The 21,837-nt window shown below is 40.2% G+C and overlaps 1 protein-coding gene across 3 annotated transcripts; it reads right to left on the reverse strand.

Annotated features, from left to right (window-relative positions):
* On the reverse strand, positions 1–9,593 carry CCDC14 (coiled-coil domain containing 14). 3 transcript variants are annotated; one of them, XM_027461696.3, is made up of 13 exons: positions 9,467–9,593; positions 9,223–9,278; positions 8,461–8,536; positions 7,700–7,772; positions 7,467–7,607; positions 6,371–6,604; positions 6,186–6,280; positions 4,658–5,213; positions 4,050–4,191; positions 3,340–3,419; positions 2,703–2,918; positions 2,494–2,626; positions 1–1,190 (listed from the first exon to the last, which is right to left on the reverse strand). In XM_027461696.3, exons 1-13 carry the CDS (start codon positions 9,497–9,499, stop codon positions 224–226), a joined length of 2,802 nt encoding a protein of 933 aa, XP_027317497.2. In that variant the 5' UTR covers positions 9,500–9,593; the 3' UTR covers positions 1–223. The 3 variants fall into 3 exon arrangements, with proteins under 3 accessions (XP_027317497.2, XP_027317496.2, XP_038038163.1); XM_027461695.3 differs by having other exon boundaries at positions 2,703–2,921; XM_038182235.2 differs by lacking the exons at positions 9,223–9,278; positions 9,467–9,593 and having other exon boundaries at positions 2,703–2,921; positions 7,700–7,786; positions 8,461–8,518.
* Between the last annotated feature and the right edge of the window lie 12,244 nt (positions 9,594–21,837).

Here is a 21,837-nt window from a genome sequence, read left to right on the forward strand (position 1 = left end):
AATTTTTAAAAAATGAATTTATGCCAGTTATTTGAAGTTATTACACATCAAGGGAAGCAGCACCATAATTTAATGAGGAACAAATTCCATTCATAATTTAAACAGCTAGGAACTCAATTCATACGAAAAATACAAATACTACTATCAGTACCATACTTATTAATGCACCTCAGAAAAAAACTAAATTATCTGAAGAAGCACATCCTATTTTGTTTCCTCATAGTCATTGTTTCATAATGGTATTTTGCAGAGTTCTTTGTAACCTAGCTATGTTGGCATCCAATGCTGCTAAGCCATTCTTAAAGTCCTCTTCATCTCGAGAAGTAAATGTTGAAAAAGAGGATGCACTCCACTCAGACCTCCCTGATATATCATCAAATGAAATAAAACTAGTATCAGTTGCTTCATTGCCTCGTTTCTTAGGAAACTCTTTCTGAAATGGCATTGGAACATGTGTCTGAATTTGGCCTGGTTTGTCTGTGCAGTCTTTTGCAACTCCACTTGGAGCACCTTTTGGCTTCACTTGGACTTTGTCCCCTAGCTTCACCTTATCCCCTGTAACTTCAAGTGTGTTTTCCATACTCTTTTTCACGCTGTACCCAGTGCTTAATTTATCCAGAATAGTTGGATCCTTTGACGTTTCACATCTATTCTGCTGCAAAGAGTTTGACAGATCACAGTTGAAGTCTAACATCTTACAAGCCCCTCTAGTATGGTGTAGTCCATCAGTTCTCCCCAAGACAACCTGTTTTTTAGAGGCACTGCTAGTCAATGGAATGTAAACAGTCTCATCCAACTTGCTTTGTTCATCTATTAAAGTCCCAGAATCACTAACTGTGTCTGCATCTTGCTTCAGTAAGGTTGGCAATATTCTGGAAGCTGATGTTCTTTCTTCTGAGAATATATGGTTTATATTATTTTCTTCAGCAGCAAACGTTTCATAGGCTAGATTTAGCATTTGCAATTCTCCGTTTTTATTTGAAGATTGAAGTTCTGTATCTGTCAAAATATGATCCATTTCTAATTTTTTAAGGTAAGTCATTACTGAACTACTCCCAGGAAATGGATCAGGCTGCATCCGTTTCTCGTAGTCTTCCAAAAGGGACTTTGAGAGACCTTTTTCAGATCTTGGTTTAATATTGTCTGCTGTGAGGTCTGACAGAAGTTTGGCCATACTGCACTGCAAAGTTCTATTAAGAGAAGATAAATGCAGCAGGTTAACTATGTTTTTGGCAACTATTTGTCAAAAACTTTTATATAAAAATGAAAACAGATTTATCAGATGACAGCAAAATTACAATTCTTTCTACATACATAAAATACTAATATAGATATGAACCAATTGCAAAGAATTAAATCAAAGAAACTTTCCCCAGAGAAATGTGCCTAGCGCAACACACTGAAGTTATTCAGATTATTCCTGATTTACCTGTTTTGAGTACTGCAAAGTAAATAGATGTCAAGAAACTATTATAAAGCATATAGAAACAACTATCAAAATCAGAGGAAGTTTTTCCAAAATATTCTCCTGCTTCTAAAGAAAATTTTTTTTCTAATTTTATGTTTTTCTGTATCAAAAAATGAACACTTAATCCTAATATATATATTATTCAGGATATTTATATAAACAGGCAATAATGAGACATCATTATACTACCATCTGGTGGTCAGTATTTAACAGCTACAGAAAAGCATAATGTATCTGAATGTCTACTAAAGATAGAAATAATGATTAAAAACACTCCACCATTTCAATCAATATCACCTAAAAACAAGACAGATGATCTTCCTCTGCACATCATGTCCACAGAAATTTTATGTACACGCCACTCTGTATGTTTAAAAACATTTGTGAGCCTCTCAGCTTGTCACCAGATCCATAGAACACGATGAAATAAATTCACAGTAACATTAAAAAAAAAAAAAAAAAGGTGAGAAAGTGAGTAATGCAATGTTCCTTCAGGGGATCTAAGAGTTCCTACCCTCATCCTTCATTAAAATTTAAGCATAATCTAATTCAAGTGTATGTACAATTAAATGAGGGACTGCTCATTCCCACAAGAAGAGCTCACTGTGGGAGACTTGAAGACTGATCTTTCTGCCAGTTCTTTTCATAAGAGTTTGATTTTCTAAGGGGAAAGAGAAATCCATCCTTTAGGGAATTAACTTTTGAACTGAATAATTCTACAGCTTCAAGGGAAGTATCAGTAGGTTTTCAGGTCCATGCACTTCCCAAGCAGCTCCTTACTTGCAGTCTGCTACAAGAGTTAAGACTTTGCACAAGTTACGTCAGGTAGCATTGCTCTTTAAAAGAGGACTAACATCATGGAACAAGATAACTGTTTTAATGAAGTTGTAGCAAATAGTATGCACCACGAGAGGTTTTAGCCTACCTCAAAGATACTGATGTATTACTATAGATTACAATAACCTGAAGGATGGAGGAAAAAAAAGTGATGTCAAGAGGCCAAAATAACACTTAGCCAACAGTACCTGGTTAACTCACGTAGTCTGTTAACTTCTGCATCACGCTGGCGTAATGTTATGCCCAAAATCTTATTTTCCTTCTCAGAAGCTTCCAGGTTAAATTGAAGGCTCTTCACGTTTGCTAATGCCTCCTCCACCTCTAAAACACCAAGAAGAATTGAGCTTTTTTTTCAAATTTTAAAACACCAAATGAAGAACAATTTTAAAATACTTACCAATCTTGAGCTTGGTGGAATGAATATCATATTGCTGTTTGTTTTCAAGCAATTCCTTTTCTTTATCTTGAATATCTTTCGCAAGATGTTTATTTTCTTCCTTCTGATTTTCTATTATTTTAAGTAGCTCTTCATTTTTAGCCTGTAGCGACTCTAGGCCTTTCAGTGATTCTTTCAATTGAGTCTGGAGCATCATGTTCAAGGACTGCAAGGAAACTACTACCAAAAGTAAAATATATGAAGTTAAGTGTCTTGTGTGGTACAGTTTGGACTTATACACTGAACTGTTTTTAAGAAATGCTCATAATTTTGTTTACAGATAAAATAATTTTTTTGAGGCAGGGAGATAAACTGGGAGATAAGCTTTCTTCTTAGTTGATTGTCATTCTCATTGTAAGAGGACATAAGGTAATCTGTTCTGGAGCTGAACCCTTCATGTCCCTGGAACCTAAACAGGCACAACAAGCCATACAAATGCAGTTGCGTGACTAGATCCTCAATGCTTAGTTTAGTTGTCACTACAGGCTGTAGTATGTAGTGTTATTTTTTATTTATATATCTTTATTATGCTTATCTCTTTAAACAAAGCCTTAACAAAAATTTCCCTAATAAACATCATTATCTACTAGTACTTTACATTCATAGTTGCAGCTCTGTCCAGATGTCTTCTCATTTCTCTCTCGCTCCCTGAGTTGCTGGTTTAATATTCTTAGTCTCCTGTGAATTGTGAAAAAGTGCATATTCAGAAAGTTCAAAATAAGTCCCAAAACAATGCATTTTAAATTAGTTTGGTAAGAATAAAATGTCACAATATTTTAGAAATATGAGAAAGTTTTATTAATGTGTTTTTCTTGCATTCCAATCTTTCTTCAACACAAAAGGCCCTTTGCAAAGTCTGGTAAACATATTTCCCTCTGCTGTGAAGTGAAGTGTTACCCAGTTATGTAACTGAAAGCTCCTCTGAAATGAGCCTTATTTCTACATCTAAGAATACACTACAAAAGGAATAAAGAGCAAACTGATTATGTTAATACTGTAGTTTTCAGACAAGATGCTATGCTGATCCCACCTAGACAAAGTCCCAGTCATGGTGTAACTGACGCTAATAAAGCACCAGTATTAACTGACATCTTGCTTCAGTAACTACGCGTTAATTAAAACAAAGCCTTACCAACACACTTGGCAATATATTGTATAGACAAAGATGAAAGGGCAACGGCACTTAGAACACAACAATGCCAAAACGTGCAATTTAGAACAGACCAATTAAGAATACTTAGAACAGACCAATTAAGAATACCTTAGGTGCTTTTGCAGTAAACACAGAATCTCCAAACAGTTACTAACCTACGCAGCTGTGCATTTTCACTTCTGAGAGGCTGTAGAGCTAGTGCTATTTCGGTTTGTACGTTCGTACTTCCCACTACAGCTGGGAGCAATGATATGCAGTCTTCTATTTCATTCATCAACCTTAACATCTCTGAATCATCTGCAGAAGGTGGGAAAAAAGAAACAGAAAAACCTGTAATGGGATAGTCAAACTGATGCAATAGTATGTAATCTACATTAAAAGAAAACCCGATTTATTCTGTCCACCCATCTGTATTTAAAACTTTAAAGCTTGACTATGGGAACTACACTTTTGGATCTTGGTAAATCCTATCTAACTAACCTTGGTGGGGTTGCTGTTGCAACCTGTCTACACCGTTCTCTTTCTGAAGTGAAAACACTGTGTATGAAATGAGAACTATCTTTATCCTTGCTGTTACAACTATGTTAAAACACTCCCCAAAATAACTTAATTCTTCTCCACAGTGAAACATTAAGGACTTAAAGCTGTGGAAAACCAATCCAAAATATCACACAACTTTCTGAAAATGAAGTGCTTGCTCATTTTATGCAGTTTTTCTGTTATTTTTACATAATTGCTCTACTTCAAAATGAGCGTGTCCTACCTTGATCTGTTATCAGTGCTCGGAGCTCTCCCAGGAGGTATTTCACTGTCTTAACTTTATGGGCTGTTTTTTCTGGGCTTTCTTGTCTCTGTTTTAGATCTTTCCTTACAAAACTTCTCTGGCAACTTGTATCTCTCACTGGGGCTACATCAAGTACATTCAAGTCGTCTTCTTCACTGAGTTCTTCAAAAGCATCCTCCTCCCTGTTAATTGAGACATTTTGTGGTGCTGGACAATGATTACAGTGCTTCTGATCAGTCCTGCCATTTGTCATTTCATGCGATTGTAACAGGGACAGGTGAGCCTGTATGCATCTTATCAGGTCTGCTTCTTTACGCTGCTGCTCATGGCTTGGGGTCATCTCTCTGCCAACAGACGATGGGGTGAACGTAGGCACTGTAGAGTTATGTGATGCACCTGATGCTATACAGGGCATCACACCAGGAAGAGCACTGGCTGACTGTGTTTGTGGAGTAGTAGAATTAGAAACTACAGGGAAAGCCACAGTTCCCTTCATCTGTGCCATGCATTCATTGCCACTGCTTACAAGAACATCCTGCATGAAGATTATTCATATTGAACAGAAAATTAACATGGAGGTTTTTCAAATGTTTAAAATACAACAACAACAAAAAAACTAGTCTCCCTCAGTGTAATCTTGATCATTCTTTGCATTTTATAAAAATAAATGCATCTCAAAATCCTTAATTGCGCAAGTTTTCCAGCAGACTGAATAACTCACGTGTAAATCTGGTTTACATTATCTTTACCTTAAATATAGATAACATAAAGCACAGTCATTCTCAGCTGTTGTTGAAGAAAAAAACCTCAGCAGCACTTTTGTTGCTGTTGCTTTTTGCTTTGTAAGTACACATTCCTTGAAAGCAAACCAGAATGGGAAAAAAAAGAAAAGGACTTGGCTAATTTTTAAAGAGTCAGAGTTAGCACTAACTATACATGGAATGCCTGCAGATGGAAAATAAGTCTACAGTCTCAAGGTGCAAGCCTTTAACATTTCCCAAGACGGTGGTTGGTACTCTCCATTAGTATTATTTTATGCCCTGAAACACACAAGCCTTTTAAAATATGGCTCTAAGATACGACACAGTATCTAAAGAAATACGCAACTTGATCATTGGTGGGGAAAAGGTACGTATCAGCTGATTTATTTAATCAGAAATTGTTTAGTGACCCTAATGCGCATGACTGAGAATATAATTATTAACACTAACAAATAATTCCCTGCACTTTTCATGCTCACTGTCTATTAGAGAATCTACCACAGAGCGACAAACAGCCATTTGTAATGCCTCCAATTTCATTAATCTGTGTCTATGTATAAAACATATTAAATAGAAGTATTTCCTGTCATTATTTATTCTGTTCATCAATATAGGTTGAAATATGTACATTTTTTTCTTAAGGAAAAAAATTATATAAACCCAATAAAAACCCCATAAATAAATGAAGAAATAGTTATTGCTCATTTAAAATGCTTATTAATATTTCAAATCAAACTTTTACTTACTGATTGAGTAGATAAGGGATTAGCTGCACACTGTAGGGACAGATCTGCTGTGGAGGTAGGTAATTGATAATTAAAAGCTGTAACATTTTGATATCCTGAAGGAAAACAATGGTGTCATAGATCAGGGCAATACTGGACAAAACTCAGAGTAAAATAGCAAACCCACTATTAATAGTTCTACTAACCATGATCTGAGGTAGGAGTTACAGCAGGAATTTGGTTACTGTTCTGCGGTGGCTGGTCAGTTACCATAAACATTTGAGTTTGCACATGTTCACACAGTTTCTGATGCATCACAGGAGACTGTTGACTACAAGGCATATGAATTGGTTGAACCAGCTGATTCTGTTGTGCACTGGAAAGTTCTTTCTCTGTAGATGGTCCGGTAGATGGGGCAAGTTTCTTATTTGATATTTGCACTAGAGAAAAGGATCAAAAAACTCAGATGAAGTTTAAGACCTACACAAACATATTGTGTCATCAGGCACACTGGTAAGTTCCTTTCACATATAAAAGATCTTATGGCCTAAGATCCTAGTTGGATTTGATGAGCAGCAAATTAATTCATCTTAGGTTCCCCCCCCCCCCCCCCCCCCCCAGATAGAGCAAACTAACCCAGTTGGATAGACTGTTGTCCTTGAAAGAAGCAAAGGAATTTAATCCTATATAAAGTTCGAAAACACTACTTGTAACATCTCTGCTAAGCTGTTTCCTAAACTTTTAGGCTATTGGAAATAACCCATACCAAGCACTCTTCAAATATTTTTTTTAATGTTGGGTATATTATATATTATATATATAAAATTACATATTCTTCCAGTGCTGGAAAGACATGAACTAGGTGCCCATTTTCTATAAATTACAAAAGTGTCATTCTGCTATATACCAAGTTCACAGGTCCCACCTGGGGGGTGGATTAGAAATTGCACAAAACAAATGGAGTGGAGAGAGGAAGAAATGCTAATAAAAACATGAATTACTTCAAATAATATTGTTTTGTATTTCCTAATAGCTAAACTCTTCATCATGCTGGTATTTGTAAACCCAACTAGCTTTCTTTTTTTTTACATGAAGCTCAAACATCTGAGAGTTTCAGTAATTGCTAAAATATTTATAGTTTCTAAAAGTAATGAGCAATGTCTATATCCTTTGCAGATCTAGCCCTGGATCAACCTATAACAAAATACAACTATCTGAAGCCTTATTACATCTCCTCGAGAGGTTCAACAGTCTCTCAGTATTGTTTGAGGAAAAAAAGCAAGCCTCCAAAAATCTGCTTACCAATTTCTTTTCGGACGTGCGCAGCAGTAATATTTTTTTTCAGCCCTTTCTTATTGGATGTACTTGCTTTTGTTAGCAAAGGCTTGGAAGTAAATTTAACAGAAGTTGTTTTCCCAGGTTGTTTATGGTTAGTCTCCCTTCCTATTAATATTTGAAACAAAAGCTGGTCAACAAAACAAATCAAAACAGCATTACAAAAACTGAAGACTTAACAAATTTTCAATAGGTACAACCTGTAGCCTCATTTTGTAAGATATTCTTCAGTAAAGCTGCACAACGGTCAAGTCCATTATGAATAGAATCAACCTGCATAAAGAATACTGTGGTCAGAAAAAGAGCATCAGTAAAACAAGACACCATTTTAGAGAAGACTGTTCCCCACTATTACCTGAAAAAACAACTATTGATCATCAGCAAAAATGCTTGATTTCCCATGTATTAGTCTACAATTATTTGCAATTATTTGAAAATTAGAAAGCATGCAACTTTCGAGAAAAAAAACAAAACAAAACAAAAGATATGTTGTTGCATGTATGTCCTTTTGTTGGATTACATGTTTTGGTAATTACAAGCATGTGGTTTTTTTATTGCTACTTTAAGGTACAGTTTAGCTATTATCTACAGCATATTTTTGGTTTGGAAATAATTGACTCAGCACTGCACAGAAAACATTGCTGCAGCATGCAACATATTCTATCCGGCACAAAATCTAACAAATATGGCTATGGTTCTGGCAGCATATACAGCATCGTTATGTTTGCAAAACATATGTTGTGCCTTAATAAGCTCTGTCAATAGTCAAAATGCACACGAAGCCAACTTGCGTGCATCTGCAACATGGAGTAGAGACACTATTGCCGGCTTTGCTGGAGCTGTTTCTAGTCGAGATGCAGTAGTATCTAAATTAACGTGTTGACTTTTTTTTTTGCACATATTCCAGGTTCCGTTCTCTCTAGATAACATAGATGACTGTATTAAAAAGTCACTTGACTACCTGGTCATCAGAATCAGTGGAATAGAGAGAGTATCCAGCCTCCACATCAGGGTGACATTCTTTTCTTAATCCAAACCTGAAAGAGTTAAATTCACTGTTCATATTACCTCCTTAGCATGCAAACTAAGGTTACTTTTATTCAATAACAGCAAGCTAAAAATTATTCTGTCGATAATTTTATTTATTTATTATTTTTATTGCCCAGAGATGTTGTGGGTGCCCCATCCCTGCAGGTGTTCAAGACCAGGTTGGATGAGGCCCTGAGCAACCTGATGCAGCGGGTGGCATCCCTGCCCATGGCAGGGGGTTGGAACTGGGTGGTCTTTGAGTTCTCTTCCAACTCAGGCTATTCAATATGATATGTATGTATATAAAATATATACATATAACATATACATACACAATGTATACAGCATATAAACAAGTATCTTTCTCTTTTTGCAAACTCTACTGCTGCAGCAGAAGCACTGAACAGATACTAACAACTTATGTCCGAGGAGAATTTAGTCTTAACACTTATAGAGACTAGTAACTATATGGATTCAGTCTTTCATAAATGTAATGCATAGAGTTAAGGTCTTATTTCCCCAGTCAAGCCTTCTGCTCAGGTTAGCTCTGTCTGTGCACAGGCTGCTCAGCCTCCAAGCCAGGCACCTTTACCGATGCACACACACAATTTCTGGCTGCTTGACAGCAGGTACAAGGCCCCCGGATGCTAACACCCACCCTCCATCGCAGACACAGCCCCGAGCCGAGCCTTACCGCCTCCTTCCAGCCGGCACCTTCGCTGCTCCCGCCTGCCTCCCAGAGGACAGCACCTGCCGGGCACAGAAACCTTGCACCAACACCCCCACAACGGGGAAGGGCTGCACGAAGGCAGCGCTCCCCGCAGGGCCCTCAGCAGGACACCCCCGCCCTCCCCGAGGGTCCCGACCCCTGCCCCTGCCCCTGCCCCTGCCCCTGCCCCTGCCCCTGCCCCTGCCCCTGCCCCTGCCCCTGCCCGCACCTTGCAGGGCCGCGCGGCGCCCGCCCTCGCCATGGCCCCGGCCCCTGCCGCGGCCGTTGAGCCGAGGGGCGGGGCTAACGCTCCTTACGCCCCGCCCCCCGTTTGTCGAGCGCGGGAAGGAGGGAGGGAGGGGTCTGTGTGGGGAGGGCCTGCGCGGGGATTGGTGGAGAGAGGAGCGAAAGAGCCAATGGGAAAGCGGAGGTGGCCGTGGGGGTGTGGCCGCGCCGAGGGCCCGCCCTCTGCTGAAGGGCTTCGCGGCCCCGCCCCGCTGCTGGCCTCAGAACCGCCGGTGGGCGGCTTGGGGGCGGAGCGGTCCCTTACGCAGCCTCACGCAGCCTCACGCAGAGCCGGGGTGCCCCTCGTGGCGCCCGCTGGGGGTTTAGGGCAGCTTTGGTAGCATGTCCTGCCCGGTGGTGGCTGTATGCGCCCATAAAACACCCCGAGGAACGGACTTTGAGGGGTGCGCAGCGCCCCCGAAGGAAAAGTGCCTCAGAAAAGTGCCTTAACGGCCTGAGCTCGGCCTCAGCAGCACAAATGTTAAGCAAAGTGGTGGAAAGTCAAAGGGAGCCGCTGACGTTTGGCATATTTCAGGCCTTTGGTCTCCAGCTAGTGCCAAATCTTCCCTTAAAACACCACTGTATGTAGGTGGTAAAGGACAGACAACACCTCAGCCGGGTTTCACACAGGCTAACAGCATTCTGCATATATTCAGTTTTGTTAACTGAATAAACAGACCTGAAAACAGCACGGAAAGCAGTTGCACTTACTCAGGCTGAAAATGTAATTACAGTACTGTGTTATTAGAGTACTGTAGCAGAGGTGCATATTCAATCTCTGTGCTCTCCCAACGTGTACATTGGTTTTGGGAACTACTACATTTGCACTGAAACTGTGCTGAACTGAGTAAAACCATGTGAATTTAGTTATCTTGTAAAAAAAAAAAAAAAAGTTTCTGAAAGGATTTTGGGACAGCTTCATTTTTTTTTTTTTTTCGTTGAAAATGTTAAAATAGGAAGATCACTCTAAAAAGAAAACAACTGAAGTCCTCTTTCAAATTTGCTGAAGAATATAAACTAGCAAAATGGAAGAAGATTAAGAGAACTCAAACAGACATATGGCAACTACCCAACCAGTGCCAGAAACATTGGTGTTCGTTCTTCATTAGGGTGTTTATGGAACTTTATGGGTGATTCCTCATTGAACTGATGGACATGAGTGTGGTGATTAAAATAAGTAACCACAGAATGGCCGAGGTTGGAAGGGATTTCTGAAGATCACCTAGTCCAGCCCCCTGCCAAGCAGGATCACCTAGAGCACATTGCACAAGATGGTGGCATTGAGGCGGGTTTTGAGCATCTCCAGAGAAGGAGACTCCACAACCTCTCTGGGCAACCTGTGTTGGGTCACCCTCACAGTAAAGTGCCCCCTCATATTCAGCCGGAACCTCCTGTTCTTCAGTTTGTGCCCATTGCCTCTCATCCTGTCGCTGGGCTCAACTGAAAAGAGGCCAGCTCCATTCTCTTGACGTCCTCCCCTCAGATATTTCTACGCGTTGATGAGGTCTCCCCTCAGTCTTCTCTTTTCGAGGCTAAACAGGCCCAGCTCTCTTAGTCTGTGCTGGAACAAGTGCTCCAGGCCTATAATCATCTTAGTAGCCCTCCTCTGGACTCGCTGAGGTAGTTCTGAGTCCTTCTTGTACTGGGGAGCCCAGACCTGGACACAATACTCCAGATGCGGCCTCACCAGGCCTCACGAGCTTTGTGTTGTCAGCAAACTTGCTGGGGGTGCACTCCCTTCCTTCGTCCTGCTTGTTGATGAGTGAGTTGCACAACTCTCGACCCGGTACTGACCCCTGGAGGACACCGCTAGCTACAGACCTCCAAGTAGATTCTGCACCACCAAGCACAGCTCGCTGAGCATTGACACCGAGCCAATTGCCAATCCACCTCACGGCCCTCTCATACAGGCCGCACTTCCTGAGCTTGCTTATGAGCATGTTGTGGGAGACAGCGTCAAAAGCCTTGCTGAAGCCACAGTAGACCACATCTCTCCCCTCATCTATCCAGCCAGTCATCTCATCACAGAAAGATAGCAGATTGGTGAAACGTGACTTCCCCTTGGTGAATCCATCTGCTTTTTTACAAGAAAAAAAAAAATACAAGAAAGAAATGAGTAGACACATAGCTATAATGAAGTCTTTATTAATAGTGGCATTAATATCAAGGACATGGGCTGACTTACAACCTCAGGATCAAAGCAGAGATCATGCCCAGATTTGCCAAGGATGTGAATTAGGCATCATTAATTACCTCCATTCCTCTCAGAGCTTCTTGGCAGATTTGGGGGTAAACAACAAAGGAGAAAACTGCACAGAACTGTATTATTCTCTCCTGATTTGAAAAAAAAAATATATATATATATATACACATTTTTATGTGTACTTATATATATATATATAAATACATGTATAGCTGATTTCCCTAAACATCCTCCCTTTTTTCAGGGGAGGATGTTTAAGGAAGGGAAGGGAAGGGAAGGGAAGGGAAGGGAAGGGAAGGGAAGGGAAGGGAAGGGAAGGGAAGGGAAGGGAAGGGAAGGGAAGGGAAGGGAAGGGAAGGGAAGGGAAGGGAAGGGAAGGAAAGGGAAGGGAAGGGGAAAAAAAAAGAAAGAAAAGAAAAGAAAAGAAAAGAAAAGAAAAGAAAAGAAAAGAAAAGAAAAGAAAAGAAAAGAAAAGAAAAGAAAAGAAAAGAAAAGAAAAGAAAAGAAAAGAAAAGAAAAGAAAAGAAAAGAAAAGAAAAGAAAAAAGAAAAGAAAAGAGAAAAGAAAAGAAAAGAAAAGAAAAGAAAAGAAAAGAAAAGAAAAGAAAAGAAAAGAAAAGAAAAGAAAAGAAAAGAAAAGAAAAGAAAAGAAAAGAAAAGAAAAGAAAAGAAAAGAAAAGAAAAGAAAAGAAAAGAAAAGAAAAGAAAAGAAGGAAAGGAAAGGAAAGGAAAGGAAAGGAAAAGAAAAGAAAAGAAAAGAAAAGAAAAGAAAAGAAAAGAAAAGAAAAGAAAAGAAAAGAAAAGAAAAGAAAAGAAAAGAAAAGAAAAGAAAGAAAAACTTAGTTTTGGCCTGCCTGCACACATTGAAATAGAAATATATATAAAGCAGATTAAATGCTCTTCACATAGAGAAGCTCTCACACAGAGAAGATCATAAGTTTATTGAGTTATAACTTAGGAAACATCACTATGATTCAAAATGTTTTGACCTTTTTGAGCTGATGGCGTTTTAAATAAAAACCCGGATTATCGAGAATATTGTACTCCACTAAGTACTTGTGCATGATTTTTGAATTCCACAAGGTGGTGCCATGTGAACAGAGAATAGTATGAGCAGCACAATGTGACTCATTATTTCCTTAAGATAAATCAATGCCAAAATTTGTTGCAGTAATGTTAGGACAATTCCTCTGATGTTTTATAAACTCTGTAAAAAATTGTTTACACAGGTACCTTTACTTATAGGAATAATACTTTATTAGTGAAAGAGTTGTCTATGAAAACAGTAATTTTTGGCTAAAACTTCATGACTCTACTTATTTACTACTTATTTACTGCTCTACTAAATATAAAATGTACTGTGACATGGTTTTCTTCTGGTTTTCTTAGTCAGGAAAACATGAACTGAAAATGCATGTTAAGGTACCAAGTTGCCCTCATATTCTTGGTTTTCTTTGACAGACATTGTCTGGATATTAGCTAGTGGTGAAAAGATGCTGATTTGTTTCCTTTGACATAAGAAGTTTGCTTCAGTCATCTAAATTAACTACACAAAATCAGAATGAGTAAGGAATAGCAGGACAGAGCCAGGATATTTCTCATCAGTCATACTCGCTGAGCAATGCTGGAAGCAAGGGACTGTTCTGGGCTTACCCTCACAGCTGAGGCATAGCGCCGCAAAAACATCTTTAGCAAGTCATTAGATGAGGCTCACAGCTAACTTCCCCAGTGTTTAATCTGTTGTGAATTGTCTACAAAGGTAAAAATAGGTAAAAATTGAAAAGGAGTTTTCTACACATATTCTGACTCCATAGATTGCTGAAAGAATATAGTTAAACTGGACTAATTCCTTTCTTAAAAAAAAAAAAAAAAAAAAAAAAAAAAAAGACTTCCAACTGACAAGAACCAATGGCTGGGTTAGTCAGTGAGACAGTTAAAATTCATTATTATTCTGTCTCCAACTTTAACACAGACATTAACTCAAAATCACAATATACAACGAAGTGTGAATGAGGTTACCATTCCAATCAGATTACATGCCAGGGCTAAAAACAGCAGCCACTCATTTTCATCAGTAAAAAAGTCCAATATTCATCACATTTGCAAGTAAGACCTCTGAGAGAGTCAGTGCTTCCCACTGGAAATAAGCAGAAATGAAAATGCACTGCAGAAGAAGGCATGCTATTTTGCCTCCATTCAGAAGAAGACAAAATTTCCAGGAATCCAAAATTAGACCCAAATACTTTTTTTTTTTTTTGAAGTGTGCTGTGATGTGATTGGGGACTAGATATATCGGGAGCATCGGTGATATCAGAGACTAGCTGTATGCCTGAAGCACACATTTGGTGCATACCGTTAGGAAGGAAAGATTATAGCAAAAGTGCTATAGAAAAAAAGAAGGGGTGGGGGAGTGGAAGCACATAATAATTGCACGTTATAAAAATAGAGGTAAAATTAACAGTGTGACTACAGCAAATAATTGCTTCTGTAACATCTGGAAGGAAGTTAATTTCACAGAAGTGTGTCCTGACTGTAATTTTAATTTTTTTTTATTGGACATTTATTCATGCTCAGACTTCCTTTGGCTACATTGGTATGACTTGGGTGAGCAAGTGATCTGAGTATGAAAACCATCAGTCTTTAGAAGCACAGCTGAAGAAATAATCTACTTTCTACTATATAGAAACAGACAATTCATTAGTATTCACCGTATCCATTATATTTTTATTAACTCTATAGAATATTTATGGACATAGAGGGGAAAGAAGATTATTCAACCTGAAAATGTAGTCAGTGTAACAATACTGATGGAATAATAAATATAACAGAAAGCCTACGGATGTAAATTACCCGTCTCTCATATATTTGCCCCAGAAGCAGGGAAGATATGTCTTGCTCTTTGATGCAGGACCTCTAAGAGGTCCTGCCCTGCCAACTATGGCATGGCACTTAGCTGCTGCCTTCCCACACCGCGGGAGCAGCTGGCCCTCATTCTGCTCCGGTGCTACTGCTCCCCTGAGCAACCTGCCTCAGTGCTTCACTGTGAGAAAGTCTGTCCTGTTCCCACCTTAAGTCCTTCTTGCTGTATTTTAGCCTACTGTTTGATTTTCTGTTCTCTGTGAACTTCATGAGCACCGCTTGCCTTTCTTTGCAGCAGTGTTTGAAAGATTTGCAGACAATTACCACGTCACCTTTGTTTTTCTCTTTTCTGTTGTAAACAGCCTGAGAGTGCTCAGGCCTGCTTTGTGTGTTATGTTTCATAAATTGTAGTTACTCTCGCCTGGAGTCTTCAGCTGATCTTTCTTGAAATACGATGCCCAAAACTGGACAAAACACTCCAGCTGAGACCTTACCAATGCTAAAAATAGCAGGAGGGTTACATCAGTTGGCTGTAAATGATCTCCATGTTTATACTGCCCAGTATGATGTTTTTCTCTTTTGTAAAGCATGGTGTTGTTCAATAATGTTGAGTTTCTATTTTGCAAGAGTCCTCAAAACTTTTTCTGCAACATTATGAGCTGCCCAGTTACTCCTTAAATTGTACATGTTGCTGTTGATTCCTGACGCACTGTAAAACCTTGCACACTCCCTGGCTGAATGGCTATCATTTCTCCACAAGATTAGTCTCATATGTTGAAATATAGCAAGAGAATTTTTAATCTTAATTTCATCCCTGGGGTCCTTGATTTTTTTTCCAGATTAGAATTTGCTCCCTTGAATCTGTCCTCAAGTAGTTGTCTCTACCCAATTCTTATGACAGATACTTTCCCTTATTTTTTCGGATCAGCAAAATAATTAACAACACAGACATTTTGATTTTCATTTTGAGTCAAGATTAACACCATATTATGATAACTAAGTTTTGTCAGAAGACTTTGTAAGAAAAAATTAATTATATTGCATCAGATGTTGGCTTCAGTGGGGTGGCTTCAGAACATGACAGTGGGATAATGGAGAAACAAGTTCATAAGAAACCTTCTAGTTGGTTGTATGCACATGTTTATACCATTTTAACTAATTAATGAGGATTATTTTTGTCAACAATTGTATTAGGCAAGTAAGATGTGGGAGACACATCATAGTGTTCTCCCTGAATGGTCTAGCATTTCTGGAAAAATATAAACTTAGCCTAACATATAGCTATCAAAAACTTCATTTACATGAGCTAAAAAGCAGGCGTGTATTCCCAGTTTAGCTACTGGGCACTTTCTGAATCAGATCATATCAGAGTATGCAGGGCATGTAGCTCGCTGCTTGTGAAACGACATCAATATACAGCTCTTTCAAGCAGTTCTTTATTCTCACAAATGTAAGAAAAATAATCTTGCTAAATTGACATTTAGCTGGTTGAAGTCTGTGCCGAACTGGTTGCAGTCTTGCTGAGAATCCTTGTTGAGTTCTCAGGCTCTGATAAGTGTTCTTGTATCTAACTGTTTCAAGTTGTGATTAGGCTTTATATGTCCCAGAGAGATTTGTTGCTAACCAATTAGCACTAATAATATTACTTCCCCTTTCCTATTGATGTCAGGGTAGGCTTTTGTACTTGAATATAGTGGGAATAGGATGGGCATCTTAATTACTGAGGGCTGATTCGTGCTGCCTTGTTGGAGAACCTGTGGGAGGAATGCAGAGGAGAGCGAGATTCTGCCAAGTTGCTCCTGTCTGAGCTTTCTTCAGTTCTTCCATTGGAAAGGAGGAGCGTTACACCACCTTCTCCCTCCCCTGGCAGGGAGAAGGCAGCACAGGGATCCCTAGCACTTCCAAACCATGTGCAGGAGACACTGGCCTCAGCATCAGGGGGACTTTGTTCTCTTCAGGTTGGTGATAGAACTGCTTAAGTAGAAGGGCATAGGAGCTTGATATCAATTAGAGGCGGAAGATTGGTGTTATCTTCTTTGTAGACTGCCCATGGCACCTGGGAAATGAACAGCTATCTGTGGGATTCTTCACCTTCCGTCAAGATTCTCAGAAACCATTTAAGAGTCATCTGAAAATATTCACCATAGCTGTGTATACATATTTATTTATATCTAGTTACGCATCTTTATTTTTACACTTATAGTTATCTCATTTTAACAGGCAAGTAAATTTAAATTTTAAATGCATTGTAGTAAGGCAGAATATAAAGGCAAAAACATCATTTTTTCATTCTGTTTTCCCATTAAGGCATTTTTTGTTACAGCATTGTACCAGGGTTAAAAATAAAATAATATATATATAAAAAGTAATGATCTGTAAATATAGAACCAATTGCCACCATGGAGGCTTAATAGCATTTATAACACTGCTGAGAGGATGCAAATGCAACAGAACAGAATGCACAGTAACTTTTCCTGTGGATTACTAAGAGCAGAAATTAAGCTCAACCTCTTACAGAGAATGAATTAAATCAGAGAAACTGCAAATAGAGACACTCATTCCTTGAGAATATTCAATTAAATAAGTTTTATTGGGGTTTCATCAAGTAATCCCCATGATTTTTGTTATGATTCACATTTCTATTTTAGTCTTTGCCATTATTTATTGCTATGCAGAATAGTTCCTAAGCCTTGTTTAATAGGAATGAATTTAATTAATCTATAGAGAAACACGAATTCTTGATTTAGCATAGCACAGTAATGTTGATTTAAATGAGAACTTAATAGCGATGAGTGGGACAAGGTGTGCAAAGGAACTGTCTCTCAGAAAGCGTGCTGCTGCGTGGTAACCACGTTCCCGCTAATGGAAGTAAGTAGGCAGCAGGTTGCTATGGGCATGCAAGCGTGCTGCAAGCATTAGGAAGACTGCTTATGCTCCTTCCTCCCCCGGATCGATCCTAGTGGTCTACGCATCTTTAATCCATGTTCCGAGAAGAAGGTGAGCAAAGAGGGGCTAATCATTCCTCCACGGGCTGGAGCGCTGGCATCATTTGACAGAAACAAAACAGAAACAAATGGCTGGGCAGTGGAGGCATGCTGTGTTTGTGTCCTGTCTTATCTTTCAGAAAGAGCAAATAATCTGCAAGAGGTACGGGAGAAAGACAACAAAGAGGAGCTTGCTGTTTTTATGTCACCATCTCCCTTAAATAGAGAGGGGGAGACTTGAATGCTTATTTCCCTATTTGTAGCCATAACCAAGGGAAACAATGTCTTGCATATATAGTCTTGCATATAGTGTTTGCTCTCGGGCCTTAGCAGGGTGAAATATGTATTTAGTGTATTTAGGTGGCCGATTTGGAATGCTGAATACATTTTTGAAGCTCAGATGTTACCATTTTCATCTCAACAATACACCTTTCAGCAAGCCTGAGAGATCTCAATCAATTATTTAGTGTAAATTCCTTGCTTGATCTTGATTTTTGCCATCTAATCTGACAATACAAAGGCAGCAGAATTCGCTAGGGTGTCTCCTTCAGACTTCATTTTTTTTTTTATTTCCGAATTGTCTGGTGCAAGTGGGTTGACACAGGAGTCGCATGTGGGAATGGCTGAACTAGAGCGCTCGCTCCCTCATCCTAAATGACCCCTGAGCCTTTCCTGCCTCCTGGCATAACACTGGCTGCCCTGACACTTGGCAGGAAAAAAAAAAAAAAAAAAAAAAAAAAAGAGAGATGGTTATGACCTGATTGCTGGGTTTTCTTATTTCATGGCCCCTAGGCTTACCTGAGTGGCAGCAGGGAGCCTGTTTATCACAGCTCATTTGGATCCCCTGAGCCTTTCCTCCCCTCTGCTTCTCCTGACAACTCCATGCCTCCATGAGAAACAGATCCTAAAGCAGCCAGAGAGACTGGTTTTGTCTCTTCCCTCTCTGTGACCCAGGCAGCATCCAGCAGAGAAGCTGCTAGCCAGCTGCAGCTGGGAGGGGACTTGGGCTCAGACTGCCTCAGGTGTAGCCTGTGGCTGCTTCCAAGCTAGCTAGGGAGGAAGCAGGAAAGGTATTTTGAGAGGGGTCGCCAGCTACAGTGATGCTATCAAAAGCTTCCATGTTTTCAACTCGTCATCAAATATAATTTTTCCTATGTCAAATTGGCACCACAGGGACTACAAGCCAGCAGCAAGGTGAAGGCACAGCGCCTGGGCCCTGCTACCATGCAGACACAGTTCCGTCATGACCCTGGCTCCTCAAGCAGGGGAGAAAAGAATGGAGGTCACCAGGAGCTGGAGGACAGAGGTTTGGTGGGTGAGCTGTGGATAAAAGGTGGCATTCTGCATCTGCACACCAGTTCTGTGCAACTGCCTCACCACCCACTGCTTCCTGAGGCTTTTCAGACTCTCCTTTCTCCTGCTTTCCATGGAGTCCTCATTCCCCAACCTGTATCTTTCTGTGTCAGGGAGGAAACTTCGTGTCCTCATCTTTCTTTTCCCTGCCCAGCTGCTCCTGGGCATGCAATAGAGCAAAGCAGCCCACTGGGACATTTTTTTCCATAACAGGGCTGTGTGTTGGGTCCCCTGAGCAGTGTTGCTTCGCTGAGGGCAGTATGACACTGTAGAGTTGCAAGGTTGTATTGCAGCTTGGGAGACCACGTTCCTGGGAAGAAATTCACTTTTGAGACATGTGAGGACCGTATCACTCACTCATGTATCTTAAGGATGGTGGTGATGTACACCCAAGTTAGTGTTGACACTGGGCTTTACAGCAATCAGGGCCACGATTACTAATTTAGTAACAAAATATAGCCAGCAGAACTTCCACTCCATTAAAAGATAGGCTGTTTTAAACGTTGCTGTGCACATAATCTTTCTGAGACCAGTGCCTTGGCTTCAGACATACAGTGTGAGCCAGAAAGCCCATGAAGGTGGAGCTCAGAGACTGCCTCAGACAGCGAGGAATGTGGAGCACACAAACGCACTGAGGCTGTGCCTTGACACAGCTCAGCAACTGAGAGCTGCTGTGAAACATCTCCAAGGCTTCTCAGCAGGTCCGAGGTGTGCTGCAAATTGCTTAGAGTGGCTTGGTGCTTGATGGAAACCTGAAAACATTTCTCACATATGTCTGAGTCTTCATGTGAGCCTCGTAAGGTCCAAGGGTGCAATCAGAGCCCTGACGAAGGGCTGGATGTTGGTTTGTGACAAGGTCTGGCTGAGCGCTGCCTCGTGCAGAGACCTCACTGCAATGTGTGCCTTGAAACCGTCCCAGCACAGCACGTGTGCCAAGCCAGTAACCTTGCACAGGCACATGTCCTCGTGTGGTTCCAGGGAGGTAAAGGAGGTTAAACAGGGGTAAAACTGACACAGGGAGAGGAGAAAACTACATTTTCTTTGCTGAAATTGTTAGAAGTATTCCTCTCTCCTTGCTGCAGCTTCGGTAAAGCTGACTTGCCTGTTCCAGCCATGATTTCTTGTGTTTTAACTGGGAAAACTGGGAACTTGCTGGCTGGGGGAATCTTTGAGAAGAACAGGGTAGTTTTGTAAGTCTTTTGCTACCAGTAGGTTGGGGGGACACAAGTTTGGAGAATCCAGTCTGCTTTCTTTCTTTTGTAGGAAAAGCTCTCAGCTGCTTTCTTTCTACCCCACTCAGAAATCTGAGAAGAAACACGTGGGCAAGGCAGAGTCCTCTTCTGCCATTCCATTCCTCCGTGGGATCACACTGAGCAGTCTGGGTGGCCCACCCCACCAAACCTGAGAGCTGAGCACACCTCGCCCACCTATGTGCTGTGTGCCGAAGGCCACTGGCACACATCACATTCCCTGACTCTTCTTCTCCCATTGTGCAGCTTGGCCAGTCCCCTGCCTACCAACAGAAAGCTGCCTGGTTGGATAACAATCTCCTGGTTTGCTCTAAGGTTTTTATTTTATTTTATTTTATTTTATTTTATTTTATTTTATTTTATTTTATTTTATTTTAGTTGGTATTGCTAATGGAAAGAGACCATACAGTTACAGAGAGCAGCATATAATGAAAAATGGAGATGCTGTGTGTACCCACATGCATGTCTATATCTCTATCTAAATCTGTACATAATTTTAGCTAATAGCACTGCAAAATAGATAAATTTTGCTTTGGCTTTTAATTCCTTTCAATTCCTTCAATTCTTTATTATGTGACTGGAACTCTGCTGATTCTGTGTCAGTACACTGTGAAGTGGTAAGCCCTAACAACTCTATTTTAATAGAATCCATACTGAAAATCAGAAAATAAGATGAAAGATGACGTTTTTGGCTTCTGGGCTTTATCAGGCTCTAGGAAAAAATGCACATTTTCAGCTGAAGAGAAGAGAAACTGGGAACCCAGAGCACAAAGACGAAGAAAGATGAAAGCAATTGAGAAAGAAGAGGAGGAGGGGAGTGAAGGAAAAGGGGGTGGAGGAAGTATGAAAGGGTCAGATGGCTTACTAGGAAGGCAAAAAAAGGATCAAAGGGTAGGAAGCCAAGTACTAGAAGAAAGAATTGTAATTTTCAGCAGCTGGGAGAAGACTAGGAAAGAGGAGTCTTAATGGTGCGCAGTTGGAAAGGGAAACTGAAAAGAACTAAATCAAAAAATGAGAGTGAAACAGAACTTGGGGGGGAAACAGCAGAGAAGAGCAAAGCAAAGTGGCTGCTAAATGGAGGAGCAGGCTGTCATTTATATCAAGGGATGGTGGCAGTGAAAGCATAAAAACAGTCATAGCTTTGGCTTCATCTGTTCTGGGAGAGGTGCTGGAAATCCTTTCACAGTGGTGCAAAGAGAAATGTGCTTCTTTTCAATGTTATGTTCAGCTGAGGATCTTTAGAGAACTGGCTGAAGCAATTCATACAGCTGATCAGTTTAGCATTCTTTGAATGCTGTTCTGCTAGACCTCCTTCTGCCTAACATATGATAATTAGGGATATTTCTTTCAAACTACTAAGTTACAAGACATTTCTTTCAAACTACTAAGTTACAAATCAAGAACTAAATGAACAACTCCTGGTAAATGCGATCCTGATTCTAGGGACTTGAGCTTGGTAGCAGATGCCAGGTGATGATCTTAAGGTCATCGGGTGGGAATGGGAGAGAGTCAGGGTGACATTTCTGATTTTTTGACTATAGTTTTCTCTCTTGTTAGTTTTTGTTGCCGTCTTACTCTGTAGCTAGTGGAGAGATTTGGGCTCTTCTCTATGGAATCCTACAGAGCAGTCAAATTTCCTAAATTTCTTGGCCATTTATGCTGAAAGT

Source organism: Anas platyrhynchos, chromosome 7 (assembly GCF_047663525.1).
Source record: "Anas platyrhynchos isolate ZD024472 breed Pekin duck chromosome 7, IASCAAS_PekinDuck_T2T, whole genome shotgun sequence".
Taxonomy (NCBI): domain Eukaryota; kingdom Metazoa; phylum Chordata; class Aves; order Anseriformes; family Anatidae; genus Anas; species Anas platyrhynchos.